General features: G+C 37.6%; 1 protein-coding gene, 1 long non-coding RNA gene and 1 pseudogene across 5 annotated transcripts in view; 2 read left to right on the top strand and 1 right to left on the bottom strand.

Moving 5' to 3' along the window:
* Kcnn2 (potassium calcium-activated channel subfamily N member 2) overlaps nucleotides 1–22567 on the top strand; it is a 414889-nt gene that overhangs the window by 311269 nt on the left and 81053 nt on the right. For 3 of the 4 annotated variants that reach the window (XM_078048854.1, XM_078048849.1, XM_078048853.1), the window contains one exon: nucleotides 6415–6833. In XM_078048854.1, coding sequence (XP_077904980.1) covers nucleotides 6415–6833 — 419 coding nt within the window. Of the gene's footprint in view, nucleotides 1–6414; nucleotides 6834–9596; nucleotides 9815–22567 lie in introns of those variants that run through there. The other variant, XM_078048855.1, reaches the window with a different exon arrangement.
* LOC144377455 (uncharacterized) lies at nucleotides 989–9719 on the bottom strand. The gene is made up of 4 exons (XR_013438461.1): nucleotides 9492–9719; nucleotides 8346–8439; nucleotides 5289–5569; nucleotides 989–1225 (listed from the first exon to the last, which is right to left on the bottom strand). It is a non-coding gene; the product is annotated as an uncharacterized LOC144377455 (long non-coding RNA).
* On the top strand, nucleotides 16033–16535 carry LOC101964089 (NADH dehydrogenase [ubiquinone] 1 alpha subcomplex subunit 1 pseudogene; annotated as a pseudogene).

The following is a 22567-nucleotide window of genomic DNA, read 5'->3' as shown; positions in this document are numbered from 1 at the left end:
GTGTATTTTCTAAGTCCCAGTTTTTTACTGAGCAATGCCCTGAATAATTTTCTAGAAAGGAAACCCAGGATATGTAAGACCCTGTCCCAGATCCCAAGAGCTTCCAAAATCATTGAGAAGGAGGCACAGATACAAGGCAGGTGGGACTTCTGCCTCTGAACTCCTCACCTCCTGCAGGTGATCTGACTGTGTCCCTCCCACAAAACTGTGGGCACTCTTTCTCTGAGGAGTCTTATTCCCAATTAATCTTAGACAGTGATCTTCAAATATATCATGTTTGGGGTTATTTAGCAAATGGAAAACAATGATATTGGAAAGCTGAAGCTTGTGTTCAGATGTATTTTGAGGGCATATTCTGCGTTAGGCCTGCAAGTGTCTTAAGCCCTCCTGTGAAGACCCATATCCAACGTGGTAGAGTTAAAAAGTAGGTTGAACTATCACGCTTTTGCCATCAAGTCTTCTGTTAAGAACATCAGAATAAAAAATGAACATGGATCTGTTTTAATATCAGTTCTTCTGATTACTTTAAATCTCCTGCAAACAAAAGAGACCATACATATTGCAGAGATTATATGGAATGTAGTAGGATATTTCCACAGTTGGTTGGTTTTTTTGTTTTTTTTTTCCTTGAAACTCCAGTTTATTCAAAGGAGTCACCCAGCCCTAAGAAGCTAAGAAGGAGCACAAGAACAGAATTAATCCTGTCCTTCAGGTTGATCCATAATTGAGAAGTGTCCATGCCAGGGCATTGCAGTCTCAAGGGTTAACAAAAGTCCCCACAAACATTTCATGCAACAAGCCCTGACAGACAGGCTCTTTTGCAAACTGGGGACTGCATTTGCCTAATCCAGTAGACTGGGTAGATGCTTATCAAAGGTCTCCCTTAAGGCTGCAGGAAATAGGCCTACTTCCTAGTGTGTGCAGTGGGAGGGAGGCCTCTCCACCCCCACCAAAGCCTGAGGACTCCAAGCTGACTATGTCCCTTGTCCTCTGTTAGCCTCCACTTGATTTGTAAAAGCAGAAGGAGATTGAAGAATAATGTTCTAAAGCAATAGAGGCATGTGAATTTTACTTTTATTCTAGGTGCCAGGTCCTCATTCTGTGCCAGGTTCTATTCTCTCATTTTATCTTCACAATCACTCCCCAGGGTTGCTGTCACTCTCCTGATGTTGCAGATGAGGAAACTTAAGAGAAGCCAGGAGGTCCAACAAATATTCAAGCTCCTCTAGTAAGTAGGTAGCACAGCAAGGATAAAAAAAAAAAAAAAAAAAAAAAGTCATGCCAGGCATCCCATCCTGTGGTCTTTCCACTACAATATAGGCAAGCATGGCAGAACCCAAGGAGCACTTTGACCTCCCCCATTTGATGCTCCAGCCCTTCCACAGTTTCTCCTTCCTCCAGCATCAACAATTACAAAATCTCTGTATTATATACACAAATGATTGCTATTATACAGGAAATATGGATACTGTTCCATTGTCATTGCTGATTTTTAATATTTAACATTGATTGAGTTGTTGAAGATGGATGTTTAGAATGTTTTTATCTTCTACCTAGGATATGAGTACATTAGTACATCTTGAAACCTGGAATATACTCTTATCCAGTGTGTAATTGACAGCTGGCACACTTGACTTCCAAGATAATGCTTTCTATTCTTCCTGCTTCCTAGACTGCTGCATTTCAGATCCTCTTAGATCTGACCTTCCAACTGTTCTCCATGTTTGGGATTCCACAGGACTTGGCCTTGAATATTACTCTCTCCTATTCAATTTTTCCTTTGATCCCATAAAGTTACTTAAATACTGTTGCCTCCCAGATTTATTCCACTGCTCCAGACTTCTCACTGGGACTTGTACATCTTACTGCCTACTTGGCATCTATACTCAGATTCCAGTGGCCAAATAGAGCCTTTCATTGCATACTTCCCTCCCCGTCCCCAGGAAAGGTTCTCAGGAATTGACACCACTATCTACTCTGTTTTTCAGGGTAGAAACTCAGTGCTGTTGAGTCTTGTCTTTTACTGCTCTTGCATTCAGCCTGTCAGCAAATTCTAGCAAGATTGCCAAGGCATATGACCAGTGCAGCCTCTCTGTTCATTTCTATGACAACCCCTCACCCAGGTCAGAGGGACACTGCCACCAAATTCAGTAGAACTTCCTAACTTATATTCTTTCTTTCATACTTGCCTCTTTCTGCTCTGCTTACCTCACAATAGTGAGGAAAAGCTCTTTAATCAGTAAATCAGAACACATCCCTCATTCTTCTCCTTAATACCCTTCTGTGGCTCCTGCTGTACTTGGAATGAAATCCAGTCTTGATGCCATAGCTAACAAGGTCCTGCACATCTGGTTCTAATTGTATCTTCAAATTACTCCTCTTTCTTCCTGCCCCTCTTTCACTATAGTTCATGGTATCTGTTTACTTCTTGAGCACGCCAAGCTTTTGCAAAGCTCGGGCCTTACACATGCTGCTTTCCCTGCCTGCAAAATTCTTCCTCTCTTTATGTGAATAGCTTTTCCTTATCCAGGACTCATCTTTGGTGGTACTCTTTCAGAAATCTTCCCTGATCACCACATCTGCTCTCATCTCTAATTTATTGTTTTTTATTTCATTTTGTTTGTTTCCTTCATAGCAACATCCAAAAACGTAATTATTTTATCAAATTCCTTCAAGTCGGCTTTCTTTCCTACTGAAAATCAGTGACAATGGACAGAACTCATTAATATAAGTTCCATTTTATGGCTAGTAAATATTGCAGCATTGGTATATAGTATTTAGTACTCTGGATATTTGTTAAACAATCGAATATACAAATAAGCAATGTTGAGGATGGGAATTATATGATGAGTAGAAGAAACTTTCTTCATCATCTTAACATTTAAATGTTCATGAGAAGACCAAAACCAAAAATGAAGTCATTTCAGGTGTTAATATTCCTGGTAAAAAGAAAGTATGAAATAAAACATTTTTTTATCTGGGGAAACTATCGAAGAAGAAGGTTATTTTGACTTTCTGTATAATTACAAAATTATGCTGCTGCCACAGCTTATTATTTGGTAGAATGTATTTGCCATGGATTTTTAAAATGTTGCAGATTTCACTTGCATCATGCTTTAGTATTCTCATCTTCATGAGCATATTTAATCAACATTAGGGCCTATCCAAAGATTAGGAGATCCACTATTAAGTTTGAAATATCAAGACTATTCCTGTAACAAGCATTTGTTATACTCTGCTAGGTAAATGTGGTTCCCATCCTCAAGGAACCTCAGAGGAAATTAGGGGTAAAAATATTTAAAGAATTCGTATTGTCCTCTGTGTTAGCATCAGTAAGGGTCACTTATAGCAATCCTATTGGAACAAAGGGGTGACCTCAGTTTTGGATGGGGCATGCATGTGCACACACATGTATACATACAAACTTTTTTTTTTTCTTTAAAGTCTGGTCATGAAGGAATAAGAATTTGCTAGATGGAGACTCTTTTGCAGGCCATAGGACATACTATATAAGACAAAGAAGCAGGATTAGGTTGGTGTATTCTGGAATTCGCAGCCATAAGGAGATGTGGGCAGAATAATAGGCAGTGAAGTGTGAGAGATAGGTAAACCCAGACTGCAGAAAGCTGTGTCTGCTGTGGAAGGTAGGTTAGACTCTACCCATCAGGCGGTGGAGAGATTTTTGGATGGTTTTGATCTTGACAGTAATGGCATTATATAATATTATAATTTACATTTTAAAGAGGTCTTTAGATGATGGAAGATGAGAGGGATGAGCTAGCCCAGTTAGGTGTGGAGTCAGAGAAGAGTTGGCAGTGGACCCATTAGAGTCGTGACACTAAAATTGGGAAGGAGACTGAGAACCTCGAGCTTGTAGCAGATAGAAAACCTAACATATCACAGAAACCAAGGGAAGAGAGGTTTTCCAGGAAGAAAAGAATGACAAGTCAGGTGAAATAAAAATTAGGACAGGAGGGCTGGATTTCATAATGAAGGTATGTTCAGTGATCTTCCCAGGACTAGTATTAATGGGCTACTGGTGGCAAAAGCCACCTCCAAGGTATTCGTGGATGAAGGAGAAATGAGGAGACAACACAGGCGAGGGTAGACAGAGCCAGCCATGGTTCTGAACTGGTTTTGTTGTTTTTGTTTAGTACATGGTAGCAGTTTGGCCTTGTGTGAGTACTTTGTTGAGCTAGAGGAGGCCCAGAAAAGAGGCTCTCCATACAGGGAAACTGGATTTGGATATAGTATGACTTTAGATGTGTGGAGAAAGGGAAAGACAGAGGAAAAAGTGCAGATGTAGGCAAGTTTGTGGCTAAAGTATGAGATACAGGGTATTTCCTGTGATGTTGGGGGTAGAGAAGTATGTGCTGGAAGGGGGCAACAGAGGTAGCCCTTGGGGCAAATATTATGGGGACAGGGAATGATCACAGAATGACGTTGATGGTTCAGCTGAGCTGGAAGGCGTGGTGTGAAGTCCCAGTCCACCAGTAGCCTGGACATCAGTTTTCAGGTTGAGAGTTACCTGGGCAGGCCCACCTAAAGATGAAGGGTAGAGCTGCTGAGGATGGCCATGAGATTAGGGATTAGACTCACTAGAAGAAATAGCCTGGTTGGAGAAGTGAACAGAGGGTGGGTGTAAAGATTCCTGAGAAAAGAGATAGTCAGGGTAGGGGAGCAGGTCCCTTACAAGTGGCAGAGGGAGGGAAATCCTGGGAAGGTAGGAGACTACTTATAAAAAAGCCTGTCAGAAGTATACATGTAAGTGGACACTTCCTTCCCACTTACCCTGAAGGTGTGCATCCTGCATTTACACTGCACCTGCCCAGGATGGCATGGGGAAAGCCTCTCTTGAAATCAGAACCTGCTGTACAGCTTTTGATCATTTGCAATTTTGGTAATTCTTAGCCCTTTCGGAGGTGCCCTTTACAAACTGCTAAGTCACTCAGAGTCAAGTTTGGTGGAAAAAGCAGACAATCAAAATTCTGGTATGTTTTTGATAAGAGAGTGTGCTGTTTTTCCAACTCCTTGAGGTGCTAGAAGGAAGTGGCAGTTTTTGTTCTCAAATTCCTATTTTTTTTTTTTTTTTGCAAAGTTAACAAGAAGGTAGGGACCAGTTTGAATAATAGCAGGGGAAGTACCTATCAACTACAGAATCATTAAGCCAGAGTGGAGATTTGTCAACATCTAAATGGGAGGAAATAATTTTCCTAACTCTAGAATAGCAATGCACACAGAATACAACCATAAGCAGTGCCCCTCCAACCTCTTTGCAACTCACTCACCTGAGAATTCACTGTTCACATTTGGATCATTTTCATCTCCTGCTTCCCACTTGAGTTGGCTACTTAGCAGAAGTCAGAGAACATGGCATCTTTCTCAGTGGGGGAGCACATTGGCATTCTGGGCAGACAGATCTTCCTATGATGGGATTCCAGCACTGCCGCATGGTTGGCACCTGTGGCTTCCTGGCTCTAAATGCCACTAGCCCCCAAAGTCACTATGGCAGCCAGAAAAGCCAACCACACACTTCCAAATCCTCTGGTTATTTATGGACTGCCAGGGCCTGTTTATAGACAGCCAGGGAAGAGAGAGACATTCTTTTCTGTTTTTTTTTTTTTTTTTTTGCTTTCTCTTTCTCTCCCATACCCGTGATATGTGTGTGTGTGTGTGTGTGTGTGTGTGTGTGTGTGTGTTTGCGCGCGTGCGTGCGCACACACACATGCGTTTTTTGGTTTATTTTTTTTAATTGTACTGTGAAAATGACAAACGGGTAAAAATAAACTTTATTAAAGAAAGATTGAAAAGTTAATAATGTAAAGCAAAGCAATGCAGAACAGAAGAAAAGATAGAAAATGAAATAGTAGTGAGGAAGCGGGAAGAAATGTTTCTACTGCATGTAACTGTGATCTTGTGATTTCCTCTGAAACCAAGAATAAGATTTCCTATAAGAATGCTCACGCATTGTTGCATTATAGGGTATACCTGATTGCAGCAGCACCCTAGTCACCCTAAATAGAATTATGTAAGGGTTTCAGTCCAGTCTCTTAAAGAGAAGAACAGCTGGTTCTAAGGCAAGTCCATTTTTATCTGAGGGGGTGTCATTACTGATAGGCCTAAGCCCCTTATTTTAAAATGATGTTACTTATATTGTGTAGGAACATAGACTCCAAAATATGTTTTGCTCTAGGGTAGCAAGTTTTAGTTTTAATTTTTATAAAATGAAGTTCTCCTTTGGGACCAGTGCCCTTTGCTAAAAATAAAGTATCTGGCTAGCATTTGAAAGCTATAACCCTTAGCCTGCCACAATCTCTAAGAGTCATCTGTTATGCCTTGTTAAGTAAGATCTGCGCTAACACTTGTGGACCATTCATGCCATACTGAAGCTGATTTTCTACTTTATTTTTTCAGTTATTCATGGTGGACAATGGAGCAGATGACTGGAGAATAGCCATGACTTATGAGCGTATTTTCTTCATCTGCTTGGAAATACTGGTGTGTGCTATTCATCCCATACCTGGGAATTATACGTTCACATGGACGGCCCGGCTTGCCTTCTCCTATGCCCCATCCACAACCACCGCTGATGTGGATATTATTTTATCTATACCAATGTTCTTAAGACTCTATCTGATTGCCAGAGTCATGCTTTTACATAGCAAACTTTTCACTGATGCCTCCTCTAGAAGCATTGGAGCACTTAATAAGATAAACTTCAATACACGTTTTGTTATGAAGACTTTAATGACTATTTGCCCAGGAACTGTGCTCTTGGTTTTTAGTATCTCATTATGGATAATTGCCGCATGGACTGTCCGAGCTTGTGAAAGGTAAGCTTGTTTCTTTTCCTGAAAACGTAATTTGCCCTATGGTGTCTTCAAAACTGGGAGAAAGAAAAGTATTAGACTATGTGCCTTACTCTTGGATTCTGTCACCCACTCTTTTCAAATGACTGTGACAAAGCTTTCCCAGAGATTCTGGAATAGAGCAAATGCCTTCATGATCATGTATTTTTTTTTTCTAATTCAATCAGTTTACAACAAAGCATTGGCTTCCTAATCTGTATCAAAAGAATCGTCCTAGAGATTCTATTGGAAATATTGGTTTATTGAGTCATTCCTGGGCCTGATTGGTTATAATCATTGATTGTTGTGGAGACAGAAATCCAGCGGAAAAGTGCTGATGTGTCTGAACTCTAGAGAATATATTAGTGTGGCATGTTGATTTGAGTTCCCTATTTATAATAGCATTGACATGATTATCAGGCAAGGAAGTTAGAAGTGTATCCATTAGTCTTTACTGAATGTTCAAGAACTAGTATAAAGAGGCAGTGTGTGTTTGTTTTCCTGTCTAAAGAGCTCTGGTGATCTGCAGCTGGACACACGTCAGATTTCATGAGCTGCTTTAGGAGTCTCAAGCAGTTGTAGTGTCAATAATGTTCACTTTACCATTTAACAAGCAAAATAGATTTATGAATGAGCTTTATGATGACATAAACAAGGAAGAGCTATATCATAATGGAGTGATGCACCCTTTTATGATCTTCGTTAAAGAACATTCAAGTTGAAATTGGCATTAGAGCAAAAGGAATGGTTTAGAAGTTTCTAGGACTGTTGGATGTTCAGATGTTGGTCATTATAGAAAATAGAGTTTTGTTAAAATTTGGCTTTTGAAAATCATATTATATACTTACATGGTTTAATGAAGAAAAAAAATCTACATGAGAATTACCACAAAAATGAAATGGCAAACCCACACTACCCTTTACCCCATTCCTGCTTTGTGGAAGCAATCACTTTAAATTTTTTAATCATTCCTTTGGTGATTGCTTTTTATATTTCTGAGTAAAATTGATAATACTGCTACATTCAGATGTTTCTGTTTTAGAGCAACCTATTGACTTTCTATTACAGAAGTTGGGGTTTTAGTTTTATTTCCCTTACACATGCACACCCCTTTTGTAACTGTGTCACCCCTAAATAATTTTACATCCTCCCAGTAAATATAAACCCCAAGAATCCAGAGCCCATGCTTGCATTTACACATTACAACTGTGTAACCTGCAATTGAAGCTGAACATTGCAGTATAATTTTTCTTCCTGCACATCTTTTTATTTTCTCTGCAATCAATAATCATCTTATTTTTATTTGCTTTGTCTTATTTTTTTATTTGCTGAGTTTTATTTATACTTAACACTAAAAAAAAGTCTCTAAATTCTCCTATATTATGTCTTATTTTTCTCCACTCAAACATATTAAGCAATCTATGATTAAACTTGAGGAAATACATGATCCCTGGGCTCTCTTGGCCTGCTTCTCCATCATGTTGGAGGTTTCTTTACCTTGTCTGTATATTGAGTAATCTCTTCCTTGAATGAAATTTCTGCCTTTCTTCGTTTACTTCTTTATTTTGGCAGATCCGTTTTCTGGTGGTTTCTAAGAAAAGGTATTGTGTGTGAAAGATATTGAGACTTTGATGATATGGCAGTCTTCATTCTTTTCTTATGCTTAATTGATAATCTAGCTGGTTACAAAATTTTAGGTAGGAAATTATTTTCCTTCAAAATATTGAAGTGGACAAAGTCCAGCAGTCTAATACCGTGCTCATTTTTTATCTTTCATTCCCCCCCACCACCCGGAATCCTTAAGGATTGGTATTCTAAAACTTAGAATACATTTAGATACATTCTAAAAGGATGTATCTTAATGTGAATCTGTTTTAATCCATGGTACCGGGAACCTAGTAGTAGTCCTGTTCAGTCTTAGAATTTATGTTCTTTACTTCTTAGAATTTAAAAAAATACTTAATGTTTCTGACATTTTTTGTGCAGATAGCAACCTTCCTATATTAGTTCTCAAACTTTCTTATTTTCTTCTCTGTCATTTTCTAGCTCTGTTTTTTCTCTTTATATTGGAAGATAACCTCAAGTTTATCTTTTAAACCTTGGGTTTGGATTTTATTTATTCTGTACTACATTATTAATTTCTAATGTCTAATTTTTGATCCCTGGATACTAATTTATTTTAGATAACATCATGCTTTTCTTTGGTAACTAGTACTACTTTAGGTCTCTGGAGACATCATTGATACTTATTAAAACGGTTTCTCTTTGTATATGTTATTGTTTCCCCAAAGATGCATTTTTCTCTTTGTTTGGCTTCTGCTTTAGAAGCTTTCCTTAAATGTTTAGAAACTTGTTCATCCTCTTCAATGAGCCATTCCATAACTGATTGGAAGCTCTCTGGGTATATCTAGAACTTGCTAATTGTGCGCCTCACTAAGGGGTGATTTGCATGGTGGGCATACAGCACCAATTTTGGTAGTTTTCCATATTTTTTGTTGTCTCTGAAAATTTAACCAGCCCAGTGGAATTCTTTGCTGTTACTGCCATGAAGGCAAAAGCCTAGGTGTCAACTTTCTGGAATTTGAAAAACAGGGCAGGGTGGGGGGAGAGGTCTCAATAATTAACTTGCAAACATTTACTTACTTTCCTGGTTCCAGTGCATTAGCTCTTTCTCCCCAATGTTTGATGCCCTGCAGCCAGTCCACAGATCTGTTTTTCCTCTCCAAATAGTAAATATACACTTTTTCCAGGTTGGCAAAGAACAGTTGGTAATCGCCCTGAGCAGAAGGAATGCAGGTGTCTGGCTTTTGTGCAGTCTCTGAGCCTGTCCTCCCATGTTATCCCCCCTGCAGGGAACTAGTGCCAACAGGCTGGAGTCATGGGTGAGAGGTTGGCTCTCAGTACCCATGTGATTACTTTTTGATTTTTCAACATTGCTGCTCTAAAATTCTACTTTCTCAAGTCAGGTAAGTCAGTGAATAATTGGCTTTCTGGCTTCTTTTACTACTGTCTTATTAATTCTTGTCATCTTTATTGATTTATACTTTTTTGTTTGTTAAAAAATATTCATAGTCATTTTAAGGGGGTTAAGGGAAGGATCAAAGACCAACATGTCTTTGATCAGCAGTTGAGTCCACCTGCTAGTGCCAAGAATTGTACATTGACTAGTTTTTAATTTTGGAGTGGAGTATTGGGGATTGAACTCAGGGGCACTCGACCACTGAGCCACCTCCTCAGCCCTATTCTGTATTTTATCTAGAGACAGGGTCTCACTGAGTTGCTTATAGCACCTCGCCTTTGCTGAGGCTGGCTTTGAACTCACAATCCTTCTGCCTCAGCCTCTGGAGCCACTAGAATTATGTAGATGTGTGCCATTGCAACCAGTTTAGTGATTAGTTTTTAATATCCTGTATGTGAACCTGTTTTAGAACTTTTCTACATAAATATGGCATTTGAGAGATTAAAGTTTTCTTTTTAAAGAAAGGTAGACTCCTTATGGTAATGCTTTGTTTCCTAGCAATCATGATATTTACAGGTCTATGATATTTTCTGGAGCAGCTGTACCCAAAAGTTGAATAAGATGTATCTAAAAGAAGAATAAATATGGAAAACCTTAGTTGACATATTTATTTTGCAAAGATTTGCCTAAATTAAAATATATACATAGCAGTATAACATACCAATGGGGGTAAAAGCATAATTTAACAATCTATGCATGTATAAGTGTATCTCCTCCCAAGGGCCAATAAAAATAGACTCAAAATTATGCATATTCTATACATTTCTTTTTAAAATGTCTCATCTTAGTTGGTTTAACCCATGGTCACTGAAAACAGAAAGTCTTAATTCAAGCTTTGCCAACTTTTTGTAGCCCAGAGGATGTTTTTAACATGCTTGGTTTTTTTGAGAATGGCCATTCCTGTTTTCCTATAAAGGGGCAATAAAAAGTGAAAATTGTCCATTTCATGTGAAGCTTGAGAGACTGTAGCCAACAGTAACATAGGAAAAAAATCAACAAGTCCCTGATAGAGTGAGGAAAGGACAGAGGCTGGAGATTTAGTTTCAGTTTTGCAGTTTCAGGGCTATGTAACCTCAGACCCACCATTTCACTTCTTCTTGCCTTAGTTTCTTCATTCACAAACCAAATATCTACATAAGCTTTCCTCTTTCAAAGATGATCTTTGATAATTACACAAATGTGTCAAAGAAAAAAACATTACTCAGTCCTGTGATAGCATAAGATTTTCTATATTTGATTTTTTTTCATTAAAGTCCACATTCTGCTGCACCCAATCCCCCTACTGTGGTTTTAAAATGTAAAGATGTTTTTTTAAAAAATGTCTTTTCACAAAGTTTTAGTTTTGAACATGATGTCACCAGCCTCTTAAACTTCCGTGAATATCTATTTTCTGACCAGTCTGCCTTCCTTTCTTACACACTCTCCTCTCTCCCTCTCTCCCTTCCCTTCCCTTCTTCCATCAGTCTTTCTTTTTGTATCTGTGAAGTTCACAGTATGAGGGCTGGGGATATAGCTCAGTTGGTAGAGTGCTTGCCTTGCAGTCACAAGGCCCTGGGTTCAATACCCAGCACCACCCCCACCACCACCCCCCAAAATAATAGGGTTTGAAGTTCACAATATGATACATAACTTTCCCTATTATTTTGTTGGAGATTTTGTTCTTTGGATTCGAATGCACCCATTTCGTCTTTGTTCCATCTCAGCATCCTCTCCATGTTATAGGAGGGAAATTTATACTTGATAGAAATTCTTTTTAGTTAATTAGAATAATTCAAAGAATATTTTAAGCTTGAAAAAGAGGCAGCTTTCTGGAGAAGTTTGTGTTACAAATCTCTCTGCGTCCTTCTATCAAGCATAAAATTCTAGAGGTTTCTTGGAAATTTTTTCTACTAATAGGAAGGCATCCTATTAGGATGCAGCTGTTCTTTGTGGTACTTTTTCACCCTATCACATCATGTATCTCTGATTTATTTACCTGTGATTGATTGATTGATCAATTAATTGATTTTTGGTGAATGGTAGAAAGAAGCAGAGTAGCAGGAATCTTACATTCTTTCTGTGACCTCCATTTTTTGTGACTGTCCCAACCAGATCAAAGTAATCCATAGGACCATACACTTTCTGGTTCTGATCAACTTTATTATAAGGTGGACCTCAGGCCTACGAAGAAGACTCCCCTCTGTCCAATAAGTTTGGCCCTGTTCTCATAGTTGCTATTATGTTCACAGGGCCCAGACCAAGGCATCCAATCAGTTTGTATTGGGAGAAATTATGAATACTTATGTTTCTGAAGAAACCTGAACCCCAGAACTTAGGGTTCTGAAAACTGGGAATTATTTGATTCTGGCCCCCACCTTCTGTGACTTCCCTGGTTTTGTGAAGGTGGCTGAGCAACCATCAATCCAGTTTGTTTCAGTGGAAGCTGTTTAAGGGAGTTAGTGACTCTTTTGCAGGAGGCAGGACTGCATGTTGTGCGCCTGGACTGTGTAACACAAAGGGTTATCTTTTTTTTTTTTTTTGTCTGAAGTATTCTAAGAACATTAATATGTGAATGTACATTAGGAATTTCCAAGTGATGAAAGTGATATTTGGCTGTATATCAATACTGAAGTTTCAGAAAGAGAACAGAATTGAAACTTTCTGCAGTTTGAGAATTAAAAAAAAATGTTTCTGTGTTCCATATCTTCTTTTCCTTTATGCCACAGGGTTTGTAATGTAGGGGAGGGATGGAATCAGGATGGGGAAGGGAGCCAAGTTGAGCTATGAATTTTGGTAAGTAGAAAAGAGACACTTTGAGACTCTAATGAAATGGAGATGCCAGGTGGTATTTGTGTGGCTTGAAAAGATTCATTTATTTAAAGCATTAGTGGTCAACTGATTGTTTTTATTTATTCCATTGTTTTATCTCTAAAGACATTTAAATATGTACTAACTAGTATGGTATGCATTAGTTGAGAGGGAAGATTTTTGGAAAATAACTTTCAATGGATTTGTTTTGAATAGTTTCTACTCTCCAAACTGCATTTTAGATGGGTTAAGAATAAATTTTATTACTAAAACATTGTAGATGAAAATAAATGTGATTTTTTTTAATTACCAAAGATAACCTGAAGTTTATAGACTTCAATTTCAGTTGTTTTTAGAATCTATTATTCAGTGTCTTAAAAGTATGTTTCATTTCTACTAGCAATCCGATTTAGATTCCATCCTACTTTTTTTTTTTAAACTCTATTACTAATAGTATTTTACATTGTATTTTTTGTTTTTAGTTACCTGGAGGATGATTTCTGAAATGCAGTTGAAACGCATTTTATTATTATGTAATATATTGTGAAATAGTCCAGTCAAATCATGCCCCATAATAAATCTTCACATAAGTTTCAGATTAGTATTATGAATTAGTTATTAAGAAAAACTCCTATATAATAAGAATATCCTATTCTGTAACTAGACAGGTTTTCATCCTCTTAGAGCCAGCTCATAGAAGATGTATGATTTGGGGTTTTACTTTCTGTGGAGTATGACCCCTTAAAATCATGCCAGTTTTATAAACACCAAATGCAAACTTGTTCTCCTTTGTTCCAGAGAACCAATAAAACCAAAAATAGAATGATAGTTACTTACATCTGATAAATTAACTCAGCATTATAGTGGATACAGCATTTTGGTGGCTTGGTATTATTAGTCTATTCCTTTAAGATCAAATATATTTAGTACTTTCTCTAACGATAGAATGCTTTTTAAACAAAACTGAACTTACATTTTAATATAAGATAAACTTTATTTTGAATGCTTAAATGATCTGGGTTCTAATTTTCACATTTGTCATTTCAAACAAGTTTTAGTTGTTTTGTTTTTTCTTTTTATATGCCATAAGCCAATTTTTCAAGGGTTTGGGCAATGGTTTCTGGAAGTCTCACTTTGTCTGTTTATGGTTTTTATTATTGATATAGGACCAAATGTAGGAGAATGTGAAATGGGGAACCACCTTTTAGAATGCTGGCTCATTTTCCAGGTCTGCCAACCATCGTTTCATTTTATATTATCAGGAGACTCACCCAGAGGCCTGTTCCCTTTCCAGCCCTGACATTAGCAATACCTCTTTCCTGTTGATTTACTTAAATTTGAAACATGTCACTTATGATCAAGTTTCCTCAATAGTTATAAAAGTAGTCATAAAATATGCATTGCAATGCTAGGCAAACATACCCTGCTGGCACCTTGATTTATTATAGTATACTGGATAATTAGATTATTTCTTACCACTTTGAGTTTCAGCTGTTGCTAAGTAAACTCAGCATTTCATCAATGGATTTGTAATTTGTGGTTGATGGAAATGTAATACTTTGTAAACTTATACTTCCAGGGTCTGATTCATACATACGGATATAACATTTTCAGGCTCATAAATGAGTCACAATTTTAAAATCGGCCCTTTCAAGTTATAAAAGTCAGCAGTTTGGAAGCTTTCCTCATGCATCTGTGACTTGCAAAGCATCAATGCTCAGTGTAATGTTTCCCAAATAAATTGGTCATTAAACTCTTACAGAAAGAAAAGCCAGTACTCCCTCAAGCTCAATTTTCTCTTGATTCCTATGCAGATATAATTTGTTTTTGTTTTTGTTTTTGTTCTGCCTCCAGATAGAACAATAGGGAATAATATTTGTGGAAAGAGGCTTTGAGACTCTGGTCCAAAGGTGTAGGTTGAAAATAATAGCAGCGATTATTCTCAAGTAGTAAAAACCTAAAAACTGAACAGTTAAGAATCTAACCTCAGTGGAATCTGGCGTGATATCATAGTTCATGACAGTCTACCATCCTGCCTCCATGCTGATGTCCAGATTTTATGAAATATGAGTGTCGAGTGTCTTCTAACCTCAGGAAATCCCTGGAATCACCTACTTGATTCATAAACCAGGGTGTGTGCATGCAGTTCTGAGCAGCATGCTCATGAAATTCAACAATCTTGTTATGGTCATCTACCCTGCCAGATAAAAAGAAAGAACATAAAATCTAAATGCAAATGTCCTGCTATCCAAGCCGTTTTGTCTTGAAGAAAATGAATACATTTCTTGGACCCAAGTAGGGCTTGATTGGAGAAAACTCAAGTGTTTCCTACAGGTAACAGGATTTTCTGCATTCTATTTCTTTTTGAATTTTATACCTTTCATTTAAAAAAAAATTTATTAGTTGTTGATGGAACTTCATCTGTTTACATCGAAACCAGTGCTTCACACATGCTAGGCAAGCACTCTACCACTGAGCCCTAACCCCAGCCTCATACCTTTCATTTTTAATGTGTTCTTAATGCAAACTGTATTAAAATGACAAAAGAGATTCAAGACAAGTGCCTTCACAAAGAATAAAATATACAAATTTTGGACATTTATTGTGTTTGGAAAAATTTGCCTTCTGTTGCAGAGTTAAACTTTTATGACATGAGTCTGTGTTGATGGGTTCGCTTACTGTTATTAGAATTAGACAGGGAATGAGGCAGACTTGAGTATTGTTGTCCCAGAGCTGGTTTTGAGAAATAGAGCCCCTACTGTTTGTCAAGAGACCACTTGGCTTGCTCTAGGGGGACTCCATGAGCTGCCTCTGAACTACTTGCTGGCCTGGCAGAACAGTGTCTAGTCTGTGGTCATTTCCTGAGGCCTGGTGGAGGGGAGCATCCGTCCTTGAACTCTTCTATCCTACCAGTTCAATGCAGTTTGGCACCTGAATCTCAAATCCCCTGGATTAATAAATAGTCTGATCAAATAGTCTGCCAAATTCCTAGGGACACTGGAAAAGACCCAGTCATCGGATATTTAAACGTAGCTTGGTGCTGAAGTCAAAGGCATTTTGAGTTCCTGGGCATTATTCTATACATATTTAGTAAATAAATATAGAAAATTAAAATATTTCATGCAGATTTACATCATAATTGTTGACTAAGATCTAAAAAGAGAATTGTTTAATTTTTATAAAAATAAAACTTTAATGAGACGTACTTTTATATCATAAAATTCACCTATTTAAAGAGTATGGTGTGACAGAACTATGCTACTATCACCACAAATTCAGTTTTAAAACACTCCAGTCACCTCAGAAAGATTCCCAGTGCCCATGTGCCTTAAATCCCTGCTTCTTTCTTCAGTTCTAGATAACCACTATCTAACCGCTATGTCTCTACAGATTTGCTCTCTAAGCCCTTCAGGTACAGGTGACCATATAATATAGCAGCCCCTCTGTACTTGCAGGTTTCTTAACCAACTATGGATTGAAACTACTTGGAAAAATTTCATCTGTCCCAAGCATGTACAGACTTTTTTTTTGGTCTTTATTTCAAAGCATGTACATTGTATTATGTGATAAAAGTAATCTCAAGTATGGGGTTTATTGGGAAAGGAGCTGAATCTCTTCACCTGTAAGGAGCTAAGGAGTAGGGATTTGATTTAGATAACCTTGCCAAAGTGTGGTTCAAAATTCTTCCAGCACTCAGTATCATGAGCATGTGCTTGGTTATCCTGGGAGTGGCCACTGCCTACATCCACAGGTTCACTAACAGGGGCAAGGAAAAAAGGGCTGCCCATTTTTCGTATCAGTGGAATTTGATGGAAAGAGATAGATGCATATCCTGAGTTAATCATCATTATAAATCAAAGGGTTTGGAGAATATTGATTAAGGAAGCATTTTCCTGATTGATGGAAAAAAACTTGTTATGGTCATCTACCCTGCTAGAAGATTTTTTGATATATTATGTAGCATGCAGTGTGTTATATAATACATAATCAAAATAAAATGAAAAAGAAAAGGTAATCTAGAGATGATTTAAAGTATATGGGAGGATGTACATGTACATAGTATTTGCACAAAATACATAATATCATTTTATGTAAGGGACTTCAGCATCTGTGGATTTTGATATCCAAAGTGTCCTAAAACCAATACCTCCACAGATACCACAGGACAACTGCATATTCTTTTGCATCTGGTTTCTTTTACTTAGCTTAAAATTTTTGATGTTTGTCTATGTTGTAGTATGTGTCACAGTTTGTTCCTTTTTATTGATGAACAGTATTCTGTTGTAAGGATATGCTACATTTTGTTCAACCATTCATCAAATGATGCACATTTAGATGGTTTCCTATTTTTGTACTATGGATAGGGTTGCTGTGAATTTTTGCACATAACTCTCTGAGTGAACATATGTTTGGGATTTTTTTTCTTCTCTCTTAGGTAGACATCTAAGAGTGTGTTATTTTACATTTCCACAGCAATCAGCAATGTATGAGGATGCATGAGGGTTCCACTTTCATCACATCCTTGACAATATTGTCATTCATAGAGACGTGTGTGTGTGTGTGTGTGTGTGTATGAATACATATGTTTTTATACACATATACACACTCTCATATAAATACACATATATACCTTTGTCACATCCATATGTATATCTGGATATGGACATATGGCATTGTGAGTCATATATATGAGAATGTATATGTGTATATGTACACATAAATAAATACATTTATTTTTATAATTTCATAGCCATTCTAGTACATGTAATGTGGTACATTACTTTGGTTATAATGTGCAATCCTCTAATGTATAATAATCATGAACTCCTTTTCATGTGATCATTAGCTTTTCTTTATCTTCTTGGTGAAATAGTTTTAGTTAAAAAAAATTCTCATTTTTTGTCCATTTTAAAATTGGGTCATTTGTCATTGCATTTTAAGAGTTCTTTATGTATTCTAGTTACTAGTCCTTTATCAGATATATGACTTGCAAATATTTTCTGTGGCCTGCATTTTGATTTCCATATAGTGATTTTTCAATGTGTTGCAGCCATTCGGACTTCCCTTTCTCTAAACCAGTCTCGTCTTGCCTCCCAAAAACATACAGGAATAATATCCAGCAGTGCGTAGCTTGCAGATGGGGGGGATCTTTGGAAAGCCAAATCCCTTATTCAGGTTCATGCTGTAATGCCTCTCCTGGCTACTCTTTTATTACCCTGAAGTCATTTTTTTCTAGTAACCACTACCTGATAGTAACAAGAAAGAGAAGGAACAATGGAGATTATTTTTTCAATCCTGCTTAAAAGTCTTTTCTAGTTCTTTCATTTCTTTGATAATTGTAGTATCTATAAAAAGTAAATAACAGAAAACAATTTGTCATTTTCACTTTCAGTGAAAATATGTACCCACTGCCTCCAATTGGTATATTTAAGATTTTTTTTTTTTTTTTTAGTTTGCTTCCTGAGATGAAGCAAGATTTTTTTTTCCTACTAATCCCCAGCTTTCTTCATGAATAATGGCAAACATTTGTTGTGTATCTGGCCCAGTTTTCTGGATAAAACTGAAAAACAAATCTCATGCTTCCCCTGTGTGTGACCTTGCTGGATTTCATGACAGTCCATTGTCATGACTCTGAAATGTGAAGTGCTAACCACAGGCTGCCCAACCAGATGACCGCTGTTTGACTGTTTTTCTTAGCATGCTTTGTATTATAGTGACAGCATATCATACAACTCACAGGGATGTGGCAACTGTATTGAATCTACAGTAGCTGAGGTGCCGAATGATGTTTGAGTGACTGCTGCCTAATATCTTTACTTTCCCGTTTCCCCACATGAAGTAGACTTCTAAAAACTTTCTGTGTTATATGAAAGGTAATTTAAATGTTTTAGCTTACCGAGGCATATCTAATATTCTTACAGGAAAAATATCCAATTAAAAAGAGATTTTCAGGGCTGGGGATGTGGTTCAAGCGGTAGCGAGCTCGCCTGGCTTGTGCAGGAGGCTGGGTTCTATCCTCAGCACCATATAAAAATAAAATAAAGATGATGGGTCCACCAAAAACTAAACAATAAATATAAAAAAAAAGATTTTCAGACTTTCGGTGTCTAATATTGTAGCTTTAGAACTTCCTTTGAAACGTCATGTAAGAGTCATGGTTTGTAAATATGAAAGGTATACAGTAAAGCACAAGGTATTCAGATCCAATTTGATGACCAGAGAATATCTTTTGTGTTAGTAATCATGATCAAAATTTAAATTTAGTGACTTTCTGGTTTCAAAGAAATGGTTTCCAAAATTTCATGTAACTGAGCATACTAGTCATCTATGCTAGGCATCTATGGAATGTCATTCTGAAAGTCTACTTGATATTGTTTTGTCTCAATGGAACACAGAGAAGGTGTCAAGCAGTTCTGTACCAGAATTTCTGGGTTACTCTGTGTCTGAAAGTGGGTGAGTATTCTTATATTTAGGTAGTCTGCCTACTACAATTTAGTAAGATGTTTTTAAAAATTATTATTTAATTATACACATTTATGTGATATTATGACAATTTGATACATGTTTGTACTATGTAATGATCAAATCAGGGTACTTAACATTTCCATTTCACTAGACATTTGTTTCTGAGTTTTTTGATTAGCACATAATTGTACATATTTATGAGATACAGTGTGATATTTTCAATACATGGATGCAATAATACTGATCAAATCAGAGTCATTAATATTTCTATCTCTTTATCGTTACTTTGTGTTTGGAGTTCTCAAGCTCCTCTCTTCTAGCTATTCATAAAATATGTAATAGGATTTCGTGAACTATAGTCACCCCACTGTGCTATAGAACACATACCAAAACACACTCTGTGTTTTGGTATCCATTATCCAACCTTTCTCTATTCCTCCTACACCTAGCCTCTAATAATCACTATTCTCTTTCCAGATTGACTCTTTTTTAGCTTCCACAAACAAGAAAGAACATGTGGTCCTTGTCTTTCTGTGTCTCACTTATTTCTCTTATTACAATGACCTCCAGCATATCAAAGAGATACCTGCATGCCCATGTTTATTGCTCTACTGTCACAATAGCTAAGATATGGCATCAACTTAGATGCCCATCAATGGGTGAACTGATTAAAAAAAAAGTGGTATATACATACAATGAAATACCACTCATCCATAAAAAGAACGATACTCGATACTTTTTTTAAAAAAATAGGTTCTGCCAGGTGTGGTGGTGCATACCTGTAATCCCAGTGGATGAGGAGGTGGCTGAGACAGGAGAATTGGGAGTTCAAAGCCAGCTACAGCAACAGGGAGGCACTAAGCAACTCAATGAGACCCTGTCTCTAAAATAAAATATAAAATAGGGCTGGGATGTGCCTCAGTGGCTGAGTGCCCCTGAATTCAATCGCTGATACCCTCCCCCAAAAGGATTCGGAGGCATCTGGGAAGTGAGAAGCCACATTGCCCAGTTTCGATTTCTATCTTCAGATGATCCATTTTTGCAATACCTTTTATTCCTCCTCTCACCCACCACTCAACTTAATTTCCATCTGGACCTCCGTCCTTTCAACCCTGCCAAGGTCATTGTCTTGATGGGGCAGCTGTTTCAGGTAGTTGTGTGATGATGGATGGTTGAATAGCCAAAGGAACGAGAGCATCATGGAAGGAAGGTTTGACGTCATCTCTAGAACCAGGATCACTAATGGAATTAGTGGTGGTATGTATCCAGAACTCTTATGTGTGGGTTAGATATTCTTTGAGTGTGTGTGTGGTGTTCCACACCTTGTGTAAATGCAGGTACCAAAGTTCTACCTCACTCAAGCTCCTCAGTGGTCAAATCCATATAGGTACCATCTTGATCCCCACAGAGCCCAGAGTCCTTTCATATCGTGTTCAGAAAGCCTTGTAAGTCATCTGTCAGGCCAAGAGCAAGACTGACTACTGTTGTTCTCTGAGGGCTTGTGGGGTGGGTATTTCTGCACAGTAGTGATCGCATCAGGTAAAACAATAGAAGGCTGATTACCAACTCTTAATGAGTGGCTTAATCTATTAAAATTTAACTCTTATTGTGAAGAATTTGTTATGAAGAGTAATGCTAATGGGCATAATCTATGTTAAATGTGGGGAACATTTGAACATTTTTATCCTCTCCTAGAAACTGGTTTCATTTGCAAGCAATTAGAGTTTTATGATTTAGTAAGTTAACACAGGTTAATGAGGAGCTCTGTGTTAATTTAAAATTTCTGTGAAGCAGTGGCAAAAATAGCACTTGCTGAATATTTGAAGACTGCAGACACATTGGTCTTGGAAATCTGAAACCTCCCTTATGTGCTGGAACACCAGGCGAAAGGCCCCATGGAAACGTGACAGGCATGGTACAGCGCTGTTTGCACGGCTTTCTCTGTGTTCAGCTTGGAAGTATTTCCATTTACTCTGCTGGAGCACACGGACTTCAGACAGTTTCTCAGCCTTTTATCTTGGGCATTGCTTCACAGGCTCCCAGGAAAGGCATGGCTGCAGTCATTGCTGGGATTTGCAAAGGGAGGGCACAGGGGACCCTGTTCTGAGGTGACATTAGTGACAGAACCCCAATGTGAAGAGAGCTCTTCAGACAGAAGTAAGTGCCCCTTAAGGCAGCATTCCATCTCTCCTTTCATGAAACTGCCCATGTTGTAAGATTACTGCTGGTATCCCTCTCACCATTCAGCTTGGACCCTGATCACGTTTAATTTCTGGACACTTCCCGGAAGCCTCATTAATAGCAACAAACAGGCAATCTAGCATGGCTCATGTAGAATACCCACCACAGCCTCAGGAATAAAAACATCATGAGTGTTAAACCACCAGGTATAACTTCCTCAGACCAAAAAAAACAACAACAACAACAAAATCTTTTAAGTAACTGCATCATGAAATAGTTGCAAGGTATTTGAAAGATTAGAATTTTCTTTCATGTTCCTTTATCCAATTTTACTTTTTATTAGAAATTTTATCAGGTTTGGTTTTTGTCTCAATTTGTGCTTAGAGGGAATCATTTTTTGTAAGGACAAACAGCAAGAATTGAGGAAACATTTTTTTCATGTTCTGGGCTAAATAAAGCAGGGGTTGGCAAACTGTAGCTCATGGGCCAGACCTGGACCACTGCTTGATTCGAAGAGCCCATGATCTAAGAACAATCTTTACGTACTTTAAGTGATGATAGGAAAATAAATGTGAGGTAGAGACCATATGTAGCCAGCAAATCATCAGATGTTTATTACTTAGCCTGTGTGAAGCAGGTTTGCTGCCCTGGGTCTCAAGTAGCATCATTTTTGTCTCCAGTTTGTTTTAAGCACAATATGATATTATAAATCCCAAAGAATTTTCTCATTTTCCTTTGGGGTCAGACAATGGGCTTATAATTTATCACAGGTTAAATCAGAGGTAATACCCTATACCCCAGATAATCAGAACATCTTTTTTTCTTTTTCAATGCTGAGGATCAGGCCTCAAGCATGACAGGCAGACACACTGCCACTGAGCCACATCCCTAGCCCTATAATCAGAATATTTTTAGGACTGAATATAAATGTTTCATAACAAATGATCAAACATTGACATTGGTCGAAGTGGTGATAGGTACAAATATCGTACCAATGTTAGTAACCTGAGCTATTTTGACTAGTGGTAACTAGATGCCTGCATAATTCATTTTTTTATGTATGCCAAACAAATTTCTGTCCACCCAAATATAATGCAGTGAGATATGAATCAATTGCTCCAATCTATTGAAGATTCTAGTTTCCTAGGTTTTAACTTCATTGACCTTGAATAACATCAGTACAAACATCGAGTCATTAAGAATTCTAATCTGGAAGTTGTAGAGGACCAGGTCTCAGGATGGACTTGGAACTGAAGCCTCCAAAATG

Source organism: Ictidomys tridecemlineatus, chromosome 1, assembly GCF_052094955.1.
Source record: "Ictidomys tridecemlineatus isolate mIctTri1 chromosome 1, mIctTri1.hap1, whole genome shotgun sequence".
Classification (NCBI taxonomy): domain Eukaryota; kingdom Metazoa; phylum Chordata; class Mammalia; order Rodentia; family Sciuridae; genus Ictidomys; species Ictidomys tridecemlineatus.
The sequence above is the reverse complement of the archived record's forward strand: the minus strand, read 5'-3'. Positions and strand labels throughout refer to the sequence as shown.